Source organism: Chrysemys picta, chromosome 10, assembly GCF_011386835.1.
Source record: "Chrysemys picta bellii isolate R12L10 chromosome 10, ASM1138683v2, whole genome shotgun sequence".
In the NCBI taxonomy this organism is placed as follows: domain Eukaryota; kingdom Metazoa; phylum Chordata; order Testudines; family Emydidae; genus Chrysemys; species Chrysemys picta.
Window position 1 is genome coordinate 45,526,747 of NC_088800.1, and position 23,850 is coordinate 45,550,596.

Here is a 23,850-nt window from a genome sequence, read left to right on the forward strand (position 1 = left end):
ATCTCACTCCCCCTCCTGCATCTCAACCCCCTGCCCAAGGTCAGAATCCCCTCCTGCACCAAACTCCCTCCCAAAGTCCATACCCCTCGCCCTCTCCTGTACCCCAACACTCTGCCCCAGCCTGGAGTCCCCTCCTGCACCCAAACTCCCTCCCAGAAAGAATATAACAACTGTTCTAAGGTAAGAAGTAGGCTATTTTAAATTAACTTAGCTATATTCTACATGTTTTAAGACTGAAATGTAACCACAGAATAGCTTTGCATTAATTAAAAGGCAAGTTTAGTATAGCATTAATAGCCTCGATGCCATAATTGTGATCATTTTGTTTTAAATTAGGAAAAAGACTTGTATACAAGGGCCCCACAAAATCTAATAGCCTTGGGCCCACAGGAGAGTTAATTAGGCCCTGTCTCCACCCCTCCAGGTGCAGGGTGTGCCCCAGAAGAGATGGGGCAGCAAGGAGTCCCTCACTCCTCTCTTTCCTAGCTGGGAGTTTCACGTGCCTCCCCCTATTTTCACCCTTGCCCTGGGTGGGGGGCGGGAGGAAGGGAGCAGTGCCAGGAATGGGAGAGACAAAGCTGCTCCTGAGCAAGAAAACTCAGTGCCCGGGGGTGCACCTATTCCTTTAAGAGATGGCCACGTTGGGAGGCAACTGTGAGTGAGAGCTCCACTTGCTGGGGAGTGGGGAAGATGCCTTATGGCACATGGAACAGCTCTGACTGGCTGCCTTTCTCCAGGAGGTGGGGGAACAGGAACAACAGCCAATCAGAGAGTGTTTGCTGAAGACTGACAGGTTTTCTCCGTCGAAGGGGCTGAACACCTGCCATCAAGAGGGGGTGGGAACCCCTAGAGGTGGCAGGCAGGGTTATGACCAGCCAGACAGGGAACAGGAATGCGTCACAGGCCCCATAGATCCAGTCCAATCATTCAGGTGTGAAATTCTCACCATGGCCTGCTCACTCCCCAGGAATCAATCGCAGAGGCGATCCGGCCAGTTGCCCCTAAGGACAAATGTTGCAGAGAAACTGGCCTTCTGTTCACAGCTAATGCGTGAAAAGGAGGTGACAGTCATGGCATAAATGGTTTGCTATGAATTATTCACCCGGGCCCTGGCTCTGAGGCTGGTTCCATGTTATAATATCCCTCCCCTGAAGACAAGAGACAGGTTGGAGGGAACAGCAACAAAAATGTCTGGCCCTGAACTCTTAGCCCTCCTGGGAAAAAGCAACTTCAGAATTCAGGGTTGGAGACAGATCTGAGCCAGACACCTGGATTCAAACAGCCAAGAGTCTCATGACTCCAGGAACTGGGACTTTAAAACCCCCCAGATATCATGAGATGCATGATTAAATTGTGAACGTTGGCAACACTGTCCTTGTGGCACTGTCCCTCACCCTTGTGAAAGGTAATCTGCAGATCCAGGATCCACATTGGGCTGGGAGTGAATTCCCAGTTCTACGCTGATCTGCTGTGTGCGCCAGTGGGGAAGTCTCTTCACCCCTCTGTGCATCAGTTCCTTAACTGTAAAATGGGCAAGGCTTGAACTGGAAACAAGTATGGTGATGCTCTCCCAAGCTCCACCCACAAGCCAAGCTCCACTTTATATTCCTAATTTCCAACATGAGATGCCCTCAGCAGATTGTGCAAATATTCAAGATATGACCATGCGGGCTCTGTATCCTCTACAAACTTGGCTGCCCTTCACTGGGGCTCAGGGTCTTGCTGCTGTTGCAGAGTTTCCCTGAGGGTGGAGACCAGGGATGGGATGGCCTGAAATCTGTCCAGAGAGCGGTATGCCTTGGAATGAAGAAGGGCCTCTATACATTCTATGGACTATGCTGGAGTGAGGGATGACTTGTAATTAATTCTTAATCCTAAAGAGTGGTGCAGATTGAGGACTGTGAAGAGGGCATTGGAAACTTCCTGATGGGGAATAACCTCTTAGAAGCCATTTGTCCACGCTAAGGTAGAGCTGTATTCCTTCTCCCACGTGGGCCCCTACTACTGCCTAGCTTTTCTGAATACTCTTGGGGCAGTAGAGAGGCTGAGCAATAGTACCTTGTACAGGGAGCAATTATGTCCCAAGGTGACCGGAGATATTGTCAGTCAGTCAGAAGAATTGCTATGTGAAAATAAACATCTTGGAAGCTGAGAGCCGCAAACCAATCCTAAGAGTCTAATGAGGGGATGATGGAGGCTAGAGTCACCATTCTGAACTGGAGCCAGTGTGTCAATCTGTTCAGTTGCCTTGGGCCCATGTTAAGATGTATTTGTGACATTCTATACCTTGGGGAGCACCCTGTAACCCCCATATTCCTCATTCATATATAATTGTGATCTTGCATATAAAGCAGACCATGTGAGGTATCAGGGGAAAGGTTATGATCTGCTGAAAGTCACTATTCTATCAAAATATGTATATCACTAATGCATATGAAGTTATGAGAATTGTGTTGTATGGTTCTCACTAAAATATGCGGTGGGTTCAGGAAGCACCCAGATACTAGCTCTCCAGAGACAATGCCAAGGAAAGTACAGGCGAGTACCAATGCCCGGGCGGGTGTCAAACAACCATTAGTAGCCACTGTCCAGCAAGGGAGCTACAATTCAATGACTCACCTGCCACACCAGGGGAATTGCTCAACCTTGCCTGGGGACTCAGCAATGCCCACCAGACATGCCTGGACTTCTACTCTCCAAGCACATGGGACTGAGGGTATAAAACAGAACACAGGGACCCCATGCTTGGCCTTTCTCCTGCCCCCACATATGCTGCAAGCAACAAAGACACTCAGAAGACTGAAGACTCCAACAAAGGAGACTGGCCCAGGTTTAAGGGACAAACCTGCATATTAAGGACCGCAATATCCAGTGGGGTGAGAAAGCTACTTAATCTAGATGTTGCCCAGTCTAATAGGGTTGAGAGTTTAGATTGCATACTTATATTTTCTTTTCTTTTGGTAACTAACTCTGACTTTTTGCCTATCACTTATAATCACTTAAAATCTATCTTTTGTAGTCAATACATTTGTTTAACTGTTTATCTGTACCAGTGAGTTTGCCTGAAGTGCTTGGTAAGGGTGCTTGCTCAGGTTTATAAAGGCTGGTGTATACCCACTTTCCATTGATGAAGTGGTGAACCAATTAATAAATTTGCACTGCTCATCTTGAGCAGTGCAAGATCGTATATTCCTGAGGTACAAGGCTGGGAGCTGGGGGGATTTGGCTGGTGCCTTTTTCTGTGTGATTCAAGTGGCTCTGGGAGCATTCATGTAATCTAGCTGGGTGTGGGGCTCCACATGCTGTTGTGCTGAGTGATAACAGCACCTGGAGGGGTTTGCTTCTTGTCACTAGCAAAGCATTGTGAGAGACAGCCCAGGCTGGAGAGTTAAAGCGGCACAGTGGTCCCACAGTCCCAGGCTGCACCCCAGGGATCCTGTCACAGTATTCACGCTTTTTTTTCTGGGAATAAAGAAGCAGCAAGAATAAAAACCCTTCCCTTTCATTTTGGATTGTTCAAAATGGTTAGTTTCAATTTTTGACTTTTTAAAATTGTATGTTATAACTAAGAATGTAATTCAAAATGTTAAACAATTTGAAATGAAAAGCCATTCTTAAAAGAAAACTGGAAACTTTTTGTTCCAAAAAATGTCAAAATGGGATGTTCTACATTGTTGGAAATCCCGCCCCCCAAACAAAATGTTGGCAAAATGACACAAATTCATTAATCATTTTGACTTTGATGGATCTGCATTTTCTGATGGAACGCCGATCTAAAGTTTTCTGACCAGCTCTACTCCTAGCCAGTTTGCAGGCCCAAGGAGAGTTGACTGTGTGGGTTTCAGACTGGAACCAGGAGCCTGCAGGGTAGAGTTCCCGCTTATAGGGGCACTAAAGAAGAGGGATTGCTGGGAGAAGACTCCCTTTTTTGATGTCAGAGGAATGTCTTTCCAAAACCTTTCTTTCCCCTCATTGTCTGCTCTAGATGGTGGAGCTTTAGCCAAGTATTTCTGGAGTAGCAAGTGGAGTGAAGAAGGACCAGAACAATGAGCAATGGTCCTGGACGTGGCACTTGCCCAAACAGAAAAGACACTGACTGTGCCCATGGGTTAGAGAGATGAGTCCTTTGCACAATGGGCATGGCTTAAAGCTAGAGGATTGAGACTCAGCCTTTAGGAAGGAAGGCATTGACTAGTGACAGATTGAAGAAATGACAGATTTTAGAGAATGAATACAAAGAAGGGGCTGCCAATAAGGCAGAAATATCTCACTGAACTAAGCTATACAGAAGGATTGGGCAAAAGGTGCTGTGAGGTAGCAGGTGAACACGGCTGAGCTCCACCTCACTGCCACAGGAGGGAACTAAGTGGTGGGTGGGGCTTCTGTGTGCCCTTGGTTGGGGAGTATGAGGACCTGCAGGTGTGGCCCCAATAGACACTGCTGGCTCAAGAACCCAATCTCACCTGCATGAGATGCATGAGCACCTGAAGTGGGATCCACATGCACAAAAACTCAAGGGAGAACTTCCTTTTTTTAAAGAAATGAAAGTTAGATTCTGGAGGACAACATCATCCTTGAAACATGTGCCATATGTACATTTCAGCATTGCCCAGTCGTGAAAATGGAGATTCAATATTTCCTTTCTCCCAACTTTCCTCTGGTTTCTTCGCAGAGCATAAACTCTTGGCAGCAAGGATTGCTGCTCACTATGTGCTTGTATGGGCTCCAAACTCAGCTGGGGCATCCTGGCTCTCCGGTAACACAAATACGAATCCCTATAAGCATCTATCATGTTTCCTCTTGTAGGTTTAAAAGCACAGGGCCCTTCCTTTTCTGCACTTGTTGGTGTTCTCCAGCAATTTATTTTTATTTTCCTAGAAAAAAGGAAGCCCCTTCAAAATCACACATGTGGTTAGGAAAATACAGACAGATAGGGGTACAGAAAGGAAGGGAAATGCAAAGTCCCCCAGTACCCCCAAGCAGGACTAGTAGGAAATAGATGTCCTGAAATGAGAGATCATACAATCTGTTGCTTACCTTCTCCTGTGGGTTAAAGTAAACAGATACCAAGTCAGAAGGTCTTTTTTATATACTAAGTTTTTTTTATTGTGTCTGTTTTATATTCCAAACCCTTCCCCTACAACTCTTCCCTCCCTCACAATAAAACTACTGTGACAAGCCTAGTGTTGACTGAAGTCCAGTCAGAGTAAATCAGTATTAGCTACTGCACCGCTAAGAATCATAAATCAAATAATGTCCCCTAGAAAATCAAAACAAAGGAACCCACCCGAATGAAGCCTGTCCACAAAATGTGGGGAGGAACACAAGCCCACCAGTGACAGCCCAGCAGGTGTGTCTGTGCAGCTCTGTGTGTCTGAGTATCCATGGGTCTCATTCGAAATATAAGTGCCAACACAGCAGTTGCAGCATGTTCATCCACAAAGGCTTGGTGTTGGTGGTCTCTACGAGATCTTTCCCACCCACTCCTTTCCTTCTCTGACCCCAGCCATCTTCTCAGGTCCCACTCTCTCAAGACTCTCAGTGTGGTCTGTCCAGCATGTGGCAACAGGGGAATTTTTTTTTAAAAGGTCTCCCAAAGCTTCCTTCTAGGAATCATCTCGTATCCTTGAGCATTGGGGGGGGGGGTGTTGTTGGCCAGTTTCCCCCTCTGTCAGTGGTTTCTGTTTCAACTGGGCCTTTAGCTGAAGCTGGTTGGATGATCCTATATATGTTTTGGAAAGCAAGGTATATACTCTATAGGCGTCACCTGCCAATTGCCGCTACAGGAAGGTCAAAACTGACATGTATTTTAAAACTAGAATATATATGTGTATATTATATACGTGTATAGCTGTGTATATTGTATCTACATACATAGACACTTATATATACACACACACATATATAGCTGTATTTAGTTAGCAGAAATTTTTTTCTAGCATAACCTTGACCCTTTAAGGAAGACCAAAGCTGATTACATCTTAATTGTGAGCCACCAAAGCACCTTGAACCAAGAGTGCCCAGTTACACTTGCAGCAATTTTTGGAGATACAGGCCCGTGTCAGAGTTTTGCAAATGATTCGGTATAAAACCAGCAGCCAGCCAGTTTTTTGGGGGTTGGGGAAAGACAGGAGGATTGCTATTACTCTGATTGTTACTGTTGTTCTGGCATTGTGGCAGGAGGGCCTGCTTTCGTGGGAGCACTGGAAGGAATCTATGATATTAGAGGGCAGGGGAAGAAGGGGCACATGGGACCCTGTGATAGAAAAGGCGAGCGCTCGGCTCTTTACAGTGAGGTGACCAGAGACACCTGTTGGTCTAAGAAAAAGACAAGCAAAGCAAGAGGAAATATTTGCTCTAGAGGTAAAGGCTGCAGCATCTCAGCACTGTGCACATCCAATGGCTGAAACCTCTCCAGGATTCTAGTTATTGTCCTGTCCCCGCCTGGATTGCCTTACATCAGGAACCCAAGATGTAGCCTAAGGAGCCCACAGGATCCGACAATGTCTGATGGTGCTGTCATTGCAGAGTGGAGCCACAGCCAATCAACTGCAGGTTATTATTGCTGGTGAAGTCAAGCGAATGATTTCTGTTCCTCTGGCAGAGGAGAAGCACAGGCCATGGCTGGCAGTATTTAATACACATATTTTACATGATATTAATTTAGATGCAAATCAGGTGGCTCCCTCAGGCTCCAGCAGAGCACCAGGGTGACATTCTGTGCCACACCATGGGGCTTCCCTGAACACAGGAATGGCAGGATGGAAACTAGCTGGACTCTACCTTTCAACATAATTTTACCCTGTTCCCTTGTGGTTCAAAGCAGAGGCCCCCAGAAGCTGAGATGCTAACACTGAGGGAGGTGAGGCGAATGAACCATCCTCTTCCCACCACTTGCTTTGACTTCCTTCAGCTAGAATGCAAAATCAGCAACAGGCCCCCGAGCATGGTTCTAGTTGTGAGGCAGCAACCATGTTGCTGGTCGGCTGGCAAAGCACAACAGTGACCAATGAGATGAGACTCGCACCTCCCCTGCCCCCATACTCTTTAGCAATACAGAGGGGACATAACCCCGCCCTATCATGATGGACCTGTGATTGGCTTTTGCTCCCACTAACACATCTGTGGGGTGGGAAGAAATCAGAAGCTGGAGCCTGCAATGCTGAGGAAAGAGAGGGTCCTTCTATAGCCAAGTCACCAGGTGCTTCACCTTGTCCAGAAGGAGTCCAAGAAAGGGAAAAGCAAACCCCCTGCCCTTGTGATTCTAATCCCTACAGGGAACTGCATTAGCAATACTGACCCTCTGCCACTTCCTCTGCAATCCACTGAGGACACGAGAAAACCATGGGGGAATCAGAACCTTCCGATGTGCACAGCAAACTGCTCAGGACCTCCAAATCTAGACACTAAAGGCCAGATCTCCAGCTGGTGCAAATGAACACAGCTCCTCAAATGGAGCTGTTCCAAAATACACCAGCTATGGACCTGGCCCAATGTTCCTTCTCCTGCCCATGTCAACCTGGGATCTGCGTCTCAACAGGAAAACCTTTTGGTGGCTCTATGGCTGATCATTCACAAGTTCCAGCTCAGGAACACATTGTATCTGTGTGTTACCTCAGTGGATTAAATTTCCTCATTTTCTTTTGCTCCATGTATTAAAATATTCTATAAAATCAAGTGGCCAAAAATCTATAGCTCTAAGAATACCTGGTTATCTTCTTTTTGTTTATCGCTAATCACAGTCAAACCTAAAGAAAGAAAGGCAAATAAAGAAAGAAAAAGGAAAGCAATGACTTGTGAAAGTCTGATCAGGAACTGAATTGCATGAGTGACAGAAACTGCTTTGAGAAGAGATCCTCACAAATTGGAGGGAAGATTGGATCTGACAGGTTCTAGCTCCCCAGGGAGCACAACAGATTCTTTCCTCCCACTAGCAGTCAGGGAGGGAGCAATGACAGCACTGGCTCCAAACACTAGTGGGTGTGGCAGAGAACCTGAGGACATCTGACGCGGCAAAGTCATGCGCCCAGGAATAGAGCTACACGGCTTCCCGAGAAGTCCAGACCCTCCCCCAGAGAAAGGAAAGAAGCTCAGAACAGACTCTCTAGAGGAAACAGGAGAGCTTTGGCTCAGAGTCTGAGCCAATTCTTGGGGCAAAGATGGCTGGGAAGCAGAAATCAACTTGATGTCCTGGCTCAGGCGTCTTGGTGGCAAATGTGGAGAGCTCTTGGGTTGAAGGACCAGTGGAGGCAGGCTGGAGGTCTGAGGCATGAGCAAAGATCCATGAGAGCCGGAGGCCCTGGTAGGGCCACACTGGAAAGTTCTTGCGGCCACTGGGCTCTGACTAGGAGGACTAAGGCCAGAAGGGGTGTAACAAGGGGAGGCTACACCAGGCTGCTGCAGTGGAGACATGGAGGCAAAAGGTGACCTTTCCTGGTGGCCTATCATCCCAGTTGCAGAACCTAATGCACTTGGTTGGATTTGGCACAGCGCTGAAAGGGAGCCTCCAGAGGCTTGTGCCAACTGGCTTAAGCTAGAGGATGGAGAACTGGAAGAAGGAGGAGGTTGAAAGTGGTTCATTCCTCCCAAAGTTCCACTTCCCATGAGTGGCTGTAACTGTCCCACCTGCGGTGGCCTGGGGGTGGTGGGCTGGAATTGGTTAAGAAGATTGCTAGGTGAGTTTGACGAGAGCTGGGTGAAGGAAGTAGATGGAGAGCTAGTGGTGGCCTGCTGAAAGTGGCCAAACCCACTAGGTGGAGTGTTGCTGGAAAGTGGCTGCTGCTGAGCTGTCCCTAAAGGAGACCCTGAAGGTGCCTGTTGAAACTGGTTTAATCCTGATGATGATGTGCCACCCAAGCACTGCTGGCTTGAGCCAGGGGAAGAAGATCCAACCGAGGCCTGATGGAACAGGCCTAAGCCAGCAGAGGCCGTGAATCCTGCCAGCTGCTGGATTTGGAAGGAAGATGATGAAGGGGTTTCAGCTCCTGGAGTGTGCAGCTGGGATGGCGTGCTGGATGGAGAACCTACGGCAGAAGGACCTGCTGATGGTATAATAGACTGAAGCCTTTTCAGTTGTCTTGGTGTCTGGCTGGACGGCTGCCCCAAGGAACCCAAGACAGACACTGGAGGATGGAATATAGCCGTCGGGAGGCGTGGGTGGTGGGTCAGAGCTATTGCTACTGAAGTGGTGGCTGCTGCAGCTTGCAAGGGCGCCTGGATCAGTGGAGTCCAGATGACGGGGGTTGGTGTGGAAGCTGCAGCTGCGGCAGCCGCGGCCTGAACATTGTGAGCGCAGTGCGCCATCTCTCTGTCATGCTGCACAATCTGCTGGATGATCTCATTCTCCTGGTAGTTGAAGACACCAGAGTTGAGGTCGTGCTGGACTTTATGCAGCAGGATGGAATTTTTCTTACCTGTAGAAAAAAAGGAGAGAGGAATAATCAGTCTGATTGGTAAAAGCAAGGGGCAAATCTTTCAGCAGGTATCAATTGAAGGCCACTGCCTGCACCTCCCAGTTCATTTTAGGGCCACGTTGCCCCATTCTCATTTGTTCCCTCAAATGGAGGTGCCATGGCACCTTTGTGCCAGCCAATAAGCTCACATACACTACAGCCGCTAGCCAAATAGTGTCCCATAAGATCTTGCCTCATGGGGCATGAGGAGTCTTGCTCATCCGGTGTTTTAAGGGACCAGGTCAGGGCAGATTGGCAAACTGCTTTTTTTTGTCTGGAGGCTATTATCTTGTGCTTCAGAATCTCAACTTCCATTTAAAACAATTACTCTGTAGTGCTGGTGGTTACAAAGAAAACACCAAACATATGAACCGAGTGTAACTATGTCAATGATGTCTGCCTGAGCCTGCAGAGAGCCTGAAACAATAGCTCTGCCTCATTCACCTCAATGGATTAGTTTACTCTGAAATCTAATGGCAAAACTTTTTGAATACAAATGTTATTAACTATTTCACCCCTGATCCAGTGCTGAGGGATGATTTTGTAAAGATCTGCTTTCAGCGACATTTCATTTTGGTATCTCAAGTGGGTGGAGCTTGGTTTGTGGGTGGATCTTGGGTGAGTACTCCGACTTTCCCCCAAATTCTATTCCTGCTGCATGTTCCTCGTGCTGCCACCACCCTGGATTCCTTTGAATTGTACAATCATAAGACTGGGAGGGACCTTGAGAGGTCATCTAGTCCAGTCCCCTGCACTCATGGCAGAACTAAGTATTATCTAGACATCCTTGACAGGCTTTCAACAAACAGCTCCTGAAGTGGCAGCTGGGCCTTTCTTCTCACCTGGAGGGAATCCAAAACAGAGGCCAAGGTTTAGTGGGGTTTCCTGGCCATTGCACGTTCCTGCAGTTTTCTGGAGACGCTCAACATGTTCTCAGGATGGAACCGTACCTGATAAAACCCAGCTGCAGAAAGGCAGAAGCCATGTATGCCACACATACAACTTTGGATTTTCTTGGACAAATTTCCTCTGGTGAATGGTAAGTTATTTTCTGCAGCAGGCCTTTTATTAACACTTTTCTAGCTAACACTCAGCACTTCTGTAGCACCTTTCAACCTAGGGTATGACAGCACTTGACTAATTTCAAGTGATTTTGCATCTCAACAACTCAGTATGGTCACTATTATTGTCCCAATATTTTTTACAGCTGGGTAAACCAAGGCACGGAGAGGTGAAGTGGTTTGCCCTAGATTACACAGCAAGGCAGTGACAGCACCCAAGAGCGCTGAATCCCAGTCTCCTGAGCTAATCGCTGGACATCCCTCCTTTGTATCTAGTCTACATCTCATTGCACCTACTGGGCTAGTGAGACATGGTGAGTCAGATCCTCAGCCCTCCTCCTGTGCAAAGCAGCCATCAAGCCTGACGAACTGTGCCCCTGAGGCATCGGGGAACCCTCCAATGGAGCAGAACTGTCAGAGAATACTCTAAATCATTCCTATCTCCTGTATCTCGGTACAGGGGGCATTCCTAGCAGAAAGGGGGCATGACTGAGCATTCCTACACCCAAGCAAACCTTGGCTGCCACAAAGGGGCTGGGAGTGGCTTGGCATAAGTTAGAGTATCCCAGAGGCTGCTGTATTCTATGCTGGGACCTGGACCAACCCCCAGCCAGCCCAAGTATTGGGGGAGTGCATAAGGTGACCTAAAGCCATCTCCACCTAGCTCAAGCATAGTGGATTATCTGAATAGAGTGAACAGAGACACTGCACAGCACACTGTGCTGGGTGCATACAACTTTTAATCATTAGTCACTGTGCATTACCCTGCAGGACTGAGGGAGAGACAGTGGAACCGCCTCCTTGCCTTGGAGGTTTTGCAAAGCTCTTCAACCATTGTTTGGGTTCACAAGAACATCCTTCCCCCATGTTCTCCATCATTTAATCCCATGTCCATTTAGGGTAACCAGACAGCAAATGTGAAAAATCGGGACAGGGGGTGGAGGGTAATAGGAGCCTATATTAGAAAAAGACCCAAAAATCGGGACTGTCCCTATAAAATTGGGACATCTGGTCACCCTATGTCCATTTCCCCTTTAAGGGTGACTGTGACATTTAAGTTATCTCTAGACCCCTTTGCCCCAGACTCTCAAAGCACTTTACAATTGGTAAGGAATGAAGGATGAAATCCTGGCTCCACTGAAGTCAATGTGAACTCTGTCAATGGAGCCAGGACTTCACCCTAAGCCTCGCAGTTTCCCTAGCAGGAAGGTAAGCAAAGCAGGTGCTTCTAGCTGAGAGGAAGTCTCTGTGCACTAGGGACAGAAGAACTCTCCCTCCCCAAAGGCTCTGCTGGCCCAGGTGAAAGCTCTCTGTGCAGCAGATTGCCTGCCATTATTGTTTCATTAGTGCCTTGTAAGCAGAATTCCAAGCCAATCAAATTTAAGTTCCAGCTCAACTTTCAGCCTTGCAGTGTAATATTACCCAGCACTTTGCCCTTTTGAAGTGTTGCAAAATTCAGTGACACAAGTTTGCCTGGCCCCAGAATGCACCTGGCGCTGAGGGGAAATTTCATGTGATTAAAGAACAGATTTGAGCCATAAGTGAGCCCTTTCACCAGATCACAGCATCATAGGCGCCGACTTCTACTCCCGCCAGTGGGTGCTTGACCCCCCCCTCTGTCCCCGCCCCTGCCCCTTCCCCCATTCCAACCCCTTCCCCAAAGTCCCCGCCCCTGCCCAGCCCCTATTCCGACTCCTTCCCCAAATCCCCACCCTGGCACTGGCCCCGCCACTTCCCCACCTCCTCCCCAGAGTGCGCCACATTCCCGCTCCTCCCCCCAACCCCTGGAGCGGCCAAACAGCTGTTTGGCAGTGGCTGGGCGGGAAGTGCTGGGAGGTAGGCAGAGGAGCGGGGACGTGGCGCGCTCGGGGGGGGAGGGGAGAAGGAGGGGAGGCAGGGGGGGAGAGTAGCTTGGCTGCTGATGGGTGCACCCACTAATTTTTCCGCATGGGTGCTCCAGCCGCGGAGCATTCACAGAGTTGGCGCCTATGCACGGCACCTTCTCAATGGAAGAGAACATCTGAGGCATCAGAATTTAGTTGTATCCTCAAAGCCTAATGAAAACGAACTATTCTGTTACAGCATTGCTGCATGAGGAGTTGCTGCTCCTAGGAGTTTGTATCATATCCTTAACAAACTGGCTTCAATTAAATCCACCACTTGACTTTTCAAGGGCAGTCCACACTCCCAGCTGATGCCATCCTGAAGATATTAGAGCAGCTGCCTGTGGGTTTCCTTTAGCTTTTGTTTCTTGGTGCTGGCAGGATTTGGAGGGCTCAGGTTAATCAGTAGTAACCTGCATGCAGCACTCAGGAGTGCGCGTGTGCATGGCACTTGTCTTGAGGCTGGGGTTCAAGGTGAGCATACAATGGTGTCCCAAGGCGCCAGCCAGTTTGGATTAAATCAAAAGCAATATTAATCTTCCTCCCAAACAAAACTTTCCTCAAGCTCCACACCAATCCGTTAACTTCCTTTCTCATTCTGTTTCAGTGCCCCAGGTTCCTGCCTGCACTTTCAGCTCCCATCCAAAACCAGGACTGACAAACACCGTTCCTCCCAGAGGGTTTGCAGAATTTGAATTAGACACAGGCACAGTATGGCAGATTGGATCTGTAAACACCTTCCATCCTGAACTCTGGCACCACAGTCACCTCGCATCTTCAGAATTAAAGAATGTCAGCATAATTAATGCCAGTCAACAAAGTTTATGGAAAATAGGGCTTGTCAGATAAACTTGTCATCATTCTTTGTTGAGATCATTATTCCAGATTAACTTTCACATGTAGACAAGTTCTAAGGATTTGACTTAGTCCCACATAACATTCTGATACAAATATTTAGCACTATACAAAATCAGTGCAACTGGTTAACCAACAGACTTCAAAAAAGTAATTGTAAGTGGGGAATTGTCACCCAGTGGGGATGCTTCTAGTGGGATCCTGTAGGGAATCTGTTCTCAGCCCTATGCTATTCAATACCTTTATCAATGATTGGGCAGAAAATATAAAATCACTGCAGGTAAAATTTGCAGAGGACCCAAAAATTGGTGGAGTGGTAAATAATGATGAGGACATGCCATTAATACAGGCCAACCTGGATCTTTTGGTAAGGTGAGCCAACATGCAGTTTAACACAGCCAAATGCAAGGTCATACATTGAGGAACAAAGAATATAGGTCACTCTTATAAATTGGGGGACTGTAAGCAGTGACTGAAAAAGAGTTAGGGGTCACGGTAAGTAACCATCTAAACATGAACTCTCAGTGCAATGCTGTAGCTAAGAGGAAGAATGGGATCCTCAATGCATAAGCAGGGGAATATCAAGCAGGAGCAGGGAGCTGGTATTATCTCTGGACATGGCACTGGTGAGACCATTACTGTGCCCCATTTTGGTGTCCACACTTCAAAAAGGATGTTGAAAAGCTGAAAGGGGTGCAGAAAAGAACTACAAGATGATTCAAGATCTGGAAAACCTGCCATAGAATGAGAGTGACTGCTACACGTATCACCAGGATAGACAAGCCCTGATTCTCCCTGCAGCTCATGTAGCTATTTACACCAGTGCAAAATAGCTGTGAAAAGCTACAATTTGGATTTGGTAGTGTTTTGCACTGGTGTAAATAGCTATATGAGCTGCAGGCAATGGAGAATCAAACCCTGTATGCTTCCATCATCATTCAAATTTATGCAGGACAAGAGTGTGGCCACTTCTGGGATGCAATGGGACAGCTCTTCAGCAGTGCACAGCAACATTACACAACAGTTCTGGTGAGGATGTAAACAAGAACCTACCCAATTGAAATTGCAGGGTAGGAAACAAAATGGAATTATCCAAGCTAGAATTTGACTAACACTCTAAGGATCAAAAGGGTATGTCTGAGAGGGCAACACTTCAGGTTTGCAATAATGAGTTTTCTGGAATCACAGGTACAAATTCCAGCCAGGGGCACAAAGAGCTCTCCCACACAGCTGAAAGGCCAGGGTGTGGAGAGGGAGATATGGGGGAGGCCTTCAAGGAGACAATCAAACTCCAACCCTGTGGCTGAAAGTTAGTAGCTCTGTGGATATTGTATAGTGGGTTTCTTTATCAAGAAACTGGGCTGAGGAAGCCTGGAAGTGAGAAGAGATGGAAGGAGGAGGAGAAGCAGCACGTGTGGTTACTGTAGCCTCCCCAAGAGTGCTAGACCAGCATCTGCTCTGTGATTCCATCGTCACAGCAAATGCCGTGCCTCACTCCTTCATCCTGTGTCAACTGCACTTGGCTTCCAATTTGCTCTTCTGTGCTTGAGCTGCCTCTGGTCTCAGACACACTGCCCTCACTCCACAGCAGAACACTGGGATGTTAATGATTGTTGCCCAGGTAGATTGAGAGGCAGGAGAAGGTCCTAACTGTTCAATGCTTGCACTCTGTGACAGCAGTATAGCGAGAGCTCCTACTTCACAGTACATTCAATACATCCTTACCCTCTGTGAGCCGAGGCCCTCCTGTATTCACACCCTACACACTACTGAAATAATACTGGTATACAATATGCCGTGTGAGGTATCACATGAAAGCTAATAACATGCTGGTTATTAATATCATTGTAAAATGCACGTGTTAACCTTATATGTGAAGTTATGAATTCCCTCTGAATAATGTTACTAGAACATTGTTTAAGTCAAAGACAGCCTAACCTAGGTAAAGGTGATAGACGGGTCTGCCCCAGACAAAGGAAGGGAGGTTTACCTCAATTTACATATTAGCTGTAAACAAAGCTATCAGCTATCAAAGCTGCTAAACCAGTGGGCCTTATCATGAGGTGGAACACAAGAGATAGAGAATTAACATGGCTCTGCACCCCAGAAAGACAGAGGAGACTGAATTCCCAGGAGGCCTTCCTGACATGTAACACAAAGACATCCCTTTGGGGAGACAAGGAGCAGAGAGAGACTACAGCTCAATCTTTCACCTTAAGGAAACAAAGAAACCGAGTGCTTTGATGTCTGTGATGGCTCCTGGCCAGGCTGGAAAGTAGACTGGGGGTGAGAGAAACCAAAAGACGGTATCTTGCTAGATTAAGTTTCAGATTTTAGGTACGTATTTTTACTTTTATTTGTTGTAGCCAGCTCTACCTTTATCTTTTACTTGGTGTCTCTTAACCCATGCTCTTTTGTTAATAAACTTTTTACTTTTACCATAACCAGTTCAGGGTGGTGTTTGAAGAGAATGGTGTATTTATCCCAGTTCAATTAATAAGCTGTGATGTACTGACTCTTTAACAGAGCAGTGAACTTAATATCTTCTGTGAATGCACCATGATATGCGGCTGTGCACTGCAGAGAAACATCCCTAGGGCACTCAGATGCTGGAGTTCACTGATTGTACCTACTAAGTGAGGTCTGGGCCAGAAGAGCCTGGAGGAGTTGGCTGTGGGGGAAGGGGAGGCAGTCAGACTGGCGTGGCAGGAAGCTGACACACAATCTAGTTGCCAGCAAAACTCACTCCTGTTGAGGCAGAGAGGTAACACATTGGCACGCAGCTCTGGGCACCCCAGCAGCATGTTATACCCTCGCATACCTTTCCACTGACCCATCTCTCCTCTGACCATGTGTGCGGCTCATTGGCTGTTTCCAGTGGGGCAACCCCATGCAGTGTCAGACCATAATAGGTACAGGGTGATGCCTTAGTTGAGGAAAGATGGTTTCCTGACAGTTTAACTAAAGTCGTGAGTGAAATACAAACCAAAGCTGGAGCAAGGCAGGAGAGAGGAGTTTCCTAGGGAGAGTGTTTCTGCAATGACTTTTTTCTTCCTTCTTTATTAAACTGCTCTGACTACAGATCAGTTTCTTTGCTCTGGATTTATTGTCATTTCACCTGCCTTGAAATGAGATCTGCAAACATAGTGATCAAAGGCTGATTAATTTGGCTTCTCTAAGTAGCTCTGTGTAATCCGAACTGTAATGCTATTCTGGACCACAGTTTTGTTCAGTGAACCACAGTAGGATGCTTGGACAGAATAATCTATTTTCCTCTCATTTCAGCGCTGGAAGCTCAAAGCCTGTGTGATGTCAAGACCTTATCCTTCTAGACCTTCTATCCATCCGATACTACGGTGATGAGCATGGTATAAGAACTGATATAATATATAGAATACACACTTATCTGTTCCAGTTTGACTCCTAAACCCGAATATGCAGAACTTCATGGCAGCAGCAGTAATCAAACTCAGATCCTCCTTCTCCAAAAAGCACAGCCCCCGGCCACTTGAGTAGAGGAGACTCTTCACTAGGTGTGAGTAATACAGGGATCTCTGACACATAGTTGAACAGTTCTGATACCATCCAGTAGAGGACAGTGGTGCACAAAGATACATGAGCCAGTTTATTAAAGTTGCATTAGCAAAGATCTAGACACACCAGTGGTGCATCATAATTAGATTGCACAAGCTCTTTGGAGCATACACTGTGTCAGCACCTAGCACAAGGGGGTCCTGGTCCAGGACTGGGGCTCCTAAGGCAGCATTTCTCAAATGCAGCCACAGCCTCCTGGGCAGTGATTGGGGGAGGGAGGGAAAAGCAGCAGCCCCTTCCCAGGGACCACCAGCAGTGGCTGGGCCCTGCCTCCCTCTGGAGAGACACAAGCTGGAGGAGCAGGCAGCCAGTGAGTTCCCCACCTTCCTGGGGGCAGTGGAGTCAGGCATCAGCCCTTGGGTGGAAGGCTCCAGCCACAGGGCTTCAGGCTCTGTCCCTAGGCCCTGGATGTGAGGCTTGGGGCTCCATTCCCTGGATATTTGGTGACGTGCTCTGGCCCAAGCTCACCGCCCCATCACTTCTGCCTCCCTGCTGCCTCCTCCAGTGCCACATCACCGTGGCCTCTGCTGCCTCTGTATCACTTTTCACAACACACTCAGTAACTAGCAAGTCTTAAAAAAAAAAAAAAAAAGAAACAATAAGAAAAAAGACAAGAATGTTCAAGGCATCTTATTTGTGTTTCTATTCTGTTTAGGTCCAATAAAGAATAGAGACAACTGTATACTGTTTTTATTATTGAGTCTGCAAAAAAAAAAACCTACACAAATAGATTACAATGATTTGGACATGTTGATCTTTGTATTTATTTGTTTTTCCTAAAGTTAATTAAGTATTTTAAGAAAAATTGTCAGAGCGGCCACCAGCAAGAGTTGGTGGCTGCATTCTGTTGTGAGAACCCTGCAATACAAATAATAAATAATTGTAGAAAATACTATGGGTCCTACAAAAAACAATTTCTCATCAATACAGTGATGGACTGAAAACAAAAATGGTATTTAGAACCTAGAGGACATGCCCAATGCAGTCATAAGAGCTCTGAAGTTCAGTGAAGCCTCTGAAATTTTGGAGCTTAACTAATAGACTGTTTTCTCTTAATAAAGAATTGAAAAGTCACACACTTCACCTGACTGTAGATAACACACAAAATATCCCAGGGAAAAGGGCCACGTGGTTTAATGAAAAGAATCAGCTCTCAACAATAGTTCTATCAAATCATCAAAATGAGCTTTCTGTGTTAAAATTCTGCACAGACCCTGGGGAGATTAGCTGCAATGCTATGTTCATTCTGGCTCTCTCCCTCCAGTTCAGTCGGAAGACAGTGGCTGTAGTTTAAGAATTTGGGTCAGTGAATTGCTTTTTGAATCTACATGCATTTTCAACATTCTCACTTATTCTGGTGGCTTCTGCACAGCTCCTTAGCTCCTGGGAGTCTCAGGTACATTCTGTGTCTTTATTATGAAGACTGAAAATTTTATTAAGATGATGTTAAAAAAAATAGTTAACAGAGTTTGAGCATAGAAGTTTCTGGTTATCAGGGAATAACACACAGATTATAGAGGGGGCAAAGTTTGGTTTAAGATAAGGTGGCATGAGGAATACATAATCTGCAATATCCCTGATTGGGGGTAAAAGGTGGATGGGTCAAAGTATAGACATTAAGATATGAGGGTATTAAGTTCATAAAGTGGCTATGTTTGGGTGTGGATTATAATGAGTGGATATGATGATGAGGATGGATTGACCCTCATTTGGTGAGATTTAATGTTCAGGGAGTTTATGGTTCCAGTTCATATGATCCAACGGAGAAGGTCACTTGGTCCCTTTCTCGTAGTGGGAGAACGATGTCACTCTGGCTCACGCCTCCTGGTACTGTTGGTGGCCGGTGATGTGCTCGATGTAGATGTCCCTGGACCATCGGATGGCATCTGAGACCATGAGGCACCGCATGAGACGTGCGTAGCGTCGACCGATCCCGCAGGTCTGCAGCACACGCTCGTTGCAGGGGTCCCAGGCGCCCAGGGCTCCGACAATCAGGGCGTCCATCGGCACCTCATAGCCCTTCACTCTCAGGGTGTCAGCCAGGGGGGCGTAAACATAAGGTCAGATAAGGATCTAGAGCAAGGAGTTTGCAGCACAGCTCAGGAGTGAAGGTGGCCTTTGCAATCCTCTGATCCTGGGCCATTGTGCACTGGGCTGGTCTCCTGTTCTAACTTAGCTGGCTGCCAGTGGCTCTAATGGGCCAATATTGCAGCTGGTGATGGCTGGGGGAGCAAAGAAGCCCTGGATATGGCCCCTACATTGTCAGCATGTTACCTGCACTAGCCCTTTGCACTGCTCAGACCACCGGGGCTATACTGCTATTGTTAGCATCCTAGCCTGATCAGAGCCACGTGGGTCTGTATGCTCACACTGGAAATGACACCTTCAGCTCTCGCGTAACATACCTATAATTACATCAGCACAAACCCTGTGTCTAGAGCAGGCCCCCAAATCAATCTCTTTTCTTGTCCAAAATCTTGTTAGTTGTCTCTTGATGTGAATCTGTCATTTCCCTTGCATAGGAAAAGAAGACTTTAACACATTGGCTAAAATCAGAATTGGTCAAATTGTAATTGTTGAATAATTTATTTGAGGAAGTTCATTAATCATATTTAAATAAATCACATGATAAATATTCCCCCCCCCCCCCAGCCTCAGGGCTGGCCTTACCATGAGGCGAACTGAGGCGGCCGCCTCAGGTGCCAGACTGTGGGGGTGGGGGACCACTAGGACCCAGAGTGTAGAAAATTGTGTCTGCTGCTGGTGCATATATATTCTCTCTGCTCTAGATGCATAGAGATGGTGGAGTGCTGTGCTGGAGGAAGGAGAGCACAAGAGACATAACACGCAGGCAGGAGAAAAGGTGCGAGGGAATAACAGAAAGCATCAGGAGCTGCAGGGAGAGAGAGGAGGAGGAGCCTCTTATGTACCTCTCTAGCACCCCCAGGAGCCTGGACTGATTAACATCAGCTTCTCAGGGAGCTTCCTGTTTCCTGCTGCTTCCCTGAACCCACTTGAGGAAAACAGGCAGTCAACTGAAGTAGTAGGAGCCAGTTAGGCCCTTAAGCCGCTGATATCTTCCCTCATTCAGGCCCTGCTAGCAGCCTGCTTATTTGTCCCCTTCAATTGAGTGCTGAGAGCCACTATAGCTGGCACAGAACAGCAGTCATGAGTGAAAGAAGAAAACGCCCCTCTGGGGCAGCATTCAGAAAAAGCAAGCAAGCAAAGGAAGCTTTTCTATCTAAGCAGGAAGGAGCTCTCCTGAGATACATAGACACAAATGTTCAAGGTGAGCCTTCCGACCCCAGTGAGGATGTGAGTGGTGAGGAGATGCCTGATCTTCCAGTTAGTCAGAGTGCATGTGACCTGGCAGCTACTGCAGCATCCATATCTCCATCTCAAATGTATGTAACCATGCATATTCCTGAAGAAAAGTGTAGATCAGAGAAGAGTGTGGTGGAGGCGCAAGAAACAGCTGATGCTGAGTTTAGTTCCTTAAGTCTAGATGATCCAGGACTGTGAACCCACTTGAGCAGTAGACTGAGGGACTTCCTTGTACTGCATGGGCCACAGCAAGTGAAAAACTTCATGTTCCCCAAAGGCAATGAAAATAGAAGTTTCCATCCAACACATTACTGGTGTGAAATCCCCAATGGTGACAAAGTGGAGAGGCCATGGCTTATGTATTCAAAAACCCAGAATGCTGCATACTGTTTTTGTTGCAAACTCTTCCAGTCTAATGTTCCAGCCACATTGGGTTCTACAGGAACAAAGGACTGGAAAAATGTGGCTAGAAATCTGGCATGCCATGAGAAGGCAGGAAATCACCAGAGAGTATTCCATAGGTGGAAAGAGCTTGAGATGAGGCTAAGGTTAAAGGCCACCATAGATGATCAGCATCAAGAGAAGATTGCATCTGAGTCTCTTTACTGTCAAAATGTTCTGAAAAGGCTCATTGCCATTGTGAGAATGTTTGCTACCCAAAACCTCGCACTGCGTGGTACTTCAGATCAGCTGTATGTGCCAAACAATGGAAACTATGCATCCGAAGAAGTGGGCTGTGGGCCACGAAAGCTTATGCTCAAATAAATTTGTTAGTCTCTAAGGTGCCACAAGTACTCCTGTTCTTTTTGCGGATACAGACTAACACATGGTACTGCTGACACCTACCCCAATAAAGACTGAAACCTTCCTTAAAATTGTGGAACTGATGGCTGAGTTTGATGCAGTACTCCAGGAGCATCTAAGAAGAGTCACCACCCAAGAAATGTTCACATACCACTACCTTGGAAAAACAATTCAAAATGAGATCATACAGTTACTGGCAACAAAAGTCAAACAGAAGATTGTGGCAGATCTGAAGTCAGCAAGATATTACTCTGGTATTCTGGACTGCACACCTGACATCAGCCATACAGAACAAATGACTTTAATGGTGCGTTTTGTAACAACAACAGAACCTAGTGAAAATGTCCCTGCAATGGTGACTGTCAGAGAGCATTTTTTATAATTTATTGACATTGATTATACTACAGGAGCTGGTATGACAAATGTGCTTCTTAAAAAGCTGGAAGATATGGGAATTGCGATAGCTGACATGAGAGGTCAGGGCTACAATAATGGTGCCAACATGAGAGGAAAGAACAGAGGAGTGCAGACACGGATCCGAGAGTTAAACCCTTTTTTTGTCCCATGCAGGTCTCATTCATTTCAGCAGGATCAACTCCAAAGACTGTTCTGGAATATATGTGCACAAATAAGATGTCCACCCTATTTCCAAATGCTTTTGTTGCTCTGCGCATACTTCTAACACTTCCTGTAATAGTTGTCAGTGGAGAACGCAGCTTCTCCAGGCTGAAGTTAATAAAAACACATCTATACTCCACAATGACACTGGAGAGGCTGGTCGGCCTTGCAACCATCTCAATAGAGCATAAGCTGGCCCAGACTGTGGACCTTCAGCAGGAAGCAGTTAAAATCTTTGCAACCAAGAAGGCATGGAAAGCACCACTTTGATTATTCAAACAGATTAAAATTCCAGTGTTTGGGGGGATAGCTCAGTGGTTTGAGCATTGGCCTGCTAAACCCAGGTTGTGAATTCAATCCTTGAGGGGGCCACTTAAGGATCAGGGGCAAAATCAGTACTTAGTCCTGCTAGTGAAGGCAGGGGGCTAGACTCAATGACCTTTCAAGGTTCCTTCCAGTTCTAGGAGATAGGATACCTCCATTAATTTATTTATTTATTTTTATTTGTTTACTATGCAGACAAGAAAAGTTATATTTGCTGTTCAGGCGTTGTGAAAGTTAAGTGTTACTTAAAATTTTGGAACAAGGCATTTTAAGTTGTTAGTTCTTTATTGGGGTAGGTATCAGCAGTACCATGAGAGGAGTAGAACAGGAAGAAGGCAGAATTGAGACCTTTCAAAGTTTTGGCCCAAGCGAGGGGGCATGGGGGCATCATTTGAGCTCCCCGCCTCAGGTGCCAAAATGTTGTGGGCTGGCCCTGCCCAGACATCCAAGGGCCAGACATCCACTTGCCTTCAGCACTGGGATGCCACAGAGAGGCAGCATTGTTTAGTGCTTAGAGCAGAGGATTAGGGGTCAGATCACCTGAGGTCTTTGTCCTGCACTGTCACTGACTTGCTGTATGATCCTGAGCAGGTCAAGTCACCTCCCTCTACCTCAGTTTCCCCATCTGTAAAATGGAGACACGATACTTACCTGACAACTGTAAAATACTCTGAAATTCTCAGATGAAAGATGCTGTATACAAGAATGTACAAAATATTATTAATGGAGCAGCAGGTGCTGTGGGTGGGTTTTCTGTTTTGGTTATGAAGGGGAGTGGATTACAAAGAAGAAAGATGTTCCCGTGCTTTAAGTGCTAGCTGGAAACCTGGGTTCTAGACCTGGCTCCGCCACAAGTTTCCTGGGCGACCTTGGGCAAGGCACTTACCCTGGTCTATACTATGAGTTTAGGTCAAATTTAGCAGCATTAGATCGATTTAACCCTGCACCCGTCCACACAACAAGGCCATTTTTGTCGACTTAAAGGACTCTTAAAATCGATTTTTGTACTCCTCCCCGACGAGGGGATTAGCACTGAAATCAACATTGCCGGTTCGAATTTGGGAGTAGTGTGGATGCAATTCAATGGTATTGGCCTCCAGGAGTGCTCCATTGTGATCGCTTTAGACAGCACTCTCAACTCAGATGCACTGGCCAGGTAAACAGGAAAAGCCCTGCAAACTTTTGAGTTTCATTTCCTGTTTGGCCAGCGTGTCAAACTGATCAGCACAGGTGACCATGCAGAGCTCATCAGCAGAGGTGACCATGGAGTCCCAGAATCTCAAAAGAGCTCCATCATGGACTGAACGGGACATACTGGATCTGATCAATGTATGGGGAGATATTTGAAAAAATCTCCAAGGGCATGAAGGACAGAGGCTATAACAGGGACCTGCAGCAGTGCCGCATGAAACTTAAGGCGCTCAGGCAAGCCTACCAAAAAACCAAAGAGGCAAATGGCCGCTCCGGGTCAGACCCCCCAGACATGCGGCTTCTATCATGAGCTGCATGCAATTCTAGGGGGTGCCCCTACAACTACCCCACCCCTGTACATGGACTCCTGCAAGGGGTTGATGATACTACAGGAGGGGATGATGATACTCCTGCAACAGGGATGAGGATTTTGGGGAGGAGGAGGTTGAAGATAGCGCACAGCAGGCAAGCGGAGAAACCGTTCTCCCCGACATCCAGGAACTGTTTATCACCCTGGAGACAATACCCTCCCAACCGTCCCAACCCGGGCTCCCAGACCTTGAAGGCAGAGAAGGCCCCTCTGGTGGGTGTACCTTTGTAAATAGAATACATGGTTTAAAAGCAATCGTGTTTAATGATTAATTTGCCCTGAAGACTTGGGATGTATTTGCGGCCAGTAAAGCTACTGGAATGCAGTCGAGCAACATCCGTTCTTTATCTCTCTCTGTTATTCTCAGGAGAGTG

The 23,850-nt window shown here is 46.8% G+C and overlaps 1 protein-coding gene across 3 annotated transcripts in view; it reads right to left on the bottom strand.

Annotated features, from left to right (window-relative positions):
* Positions 1-5,081: 5,081 nt before the first annotated feature.
* Positions 5,082-23,850, bottom strand: part of HCN4 (hyperpolarization activated cyclic nucleotide gated potassium channel 4) — a 208,905-nt gene continuing 190,136 nt past the window's right edge. For all 3 annotated transcript variants that reach the window (XM_005280998.5, XM_065559686.1, XM_065559687.1), the window contains one exon: positions 5,082-9,413. In XM_005280998.5, coding sequence (XP_005281055.2) covers positions 7,858-9,413 — 1,556 coding nt within the window. In that variant the 3' untranslated portion in view covers positions 5,082-7,857. The remainder of the gene's footprint in view (positions 9,414-23,850) is intronic.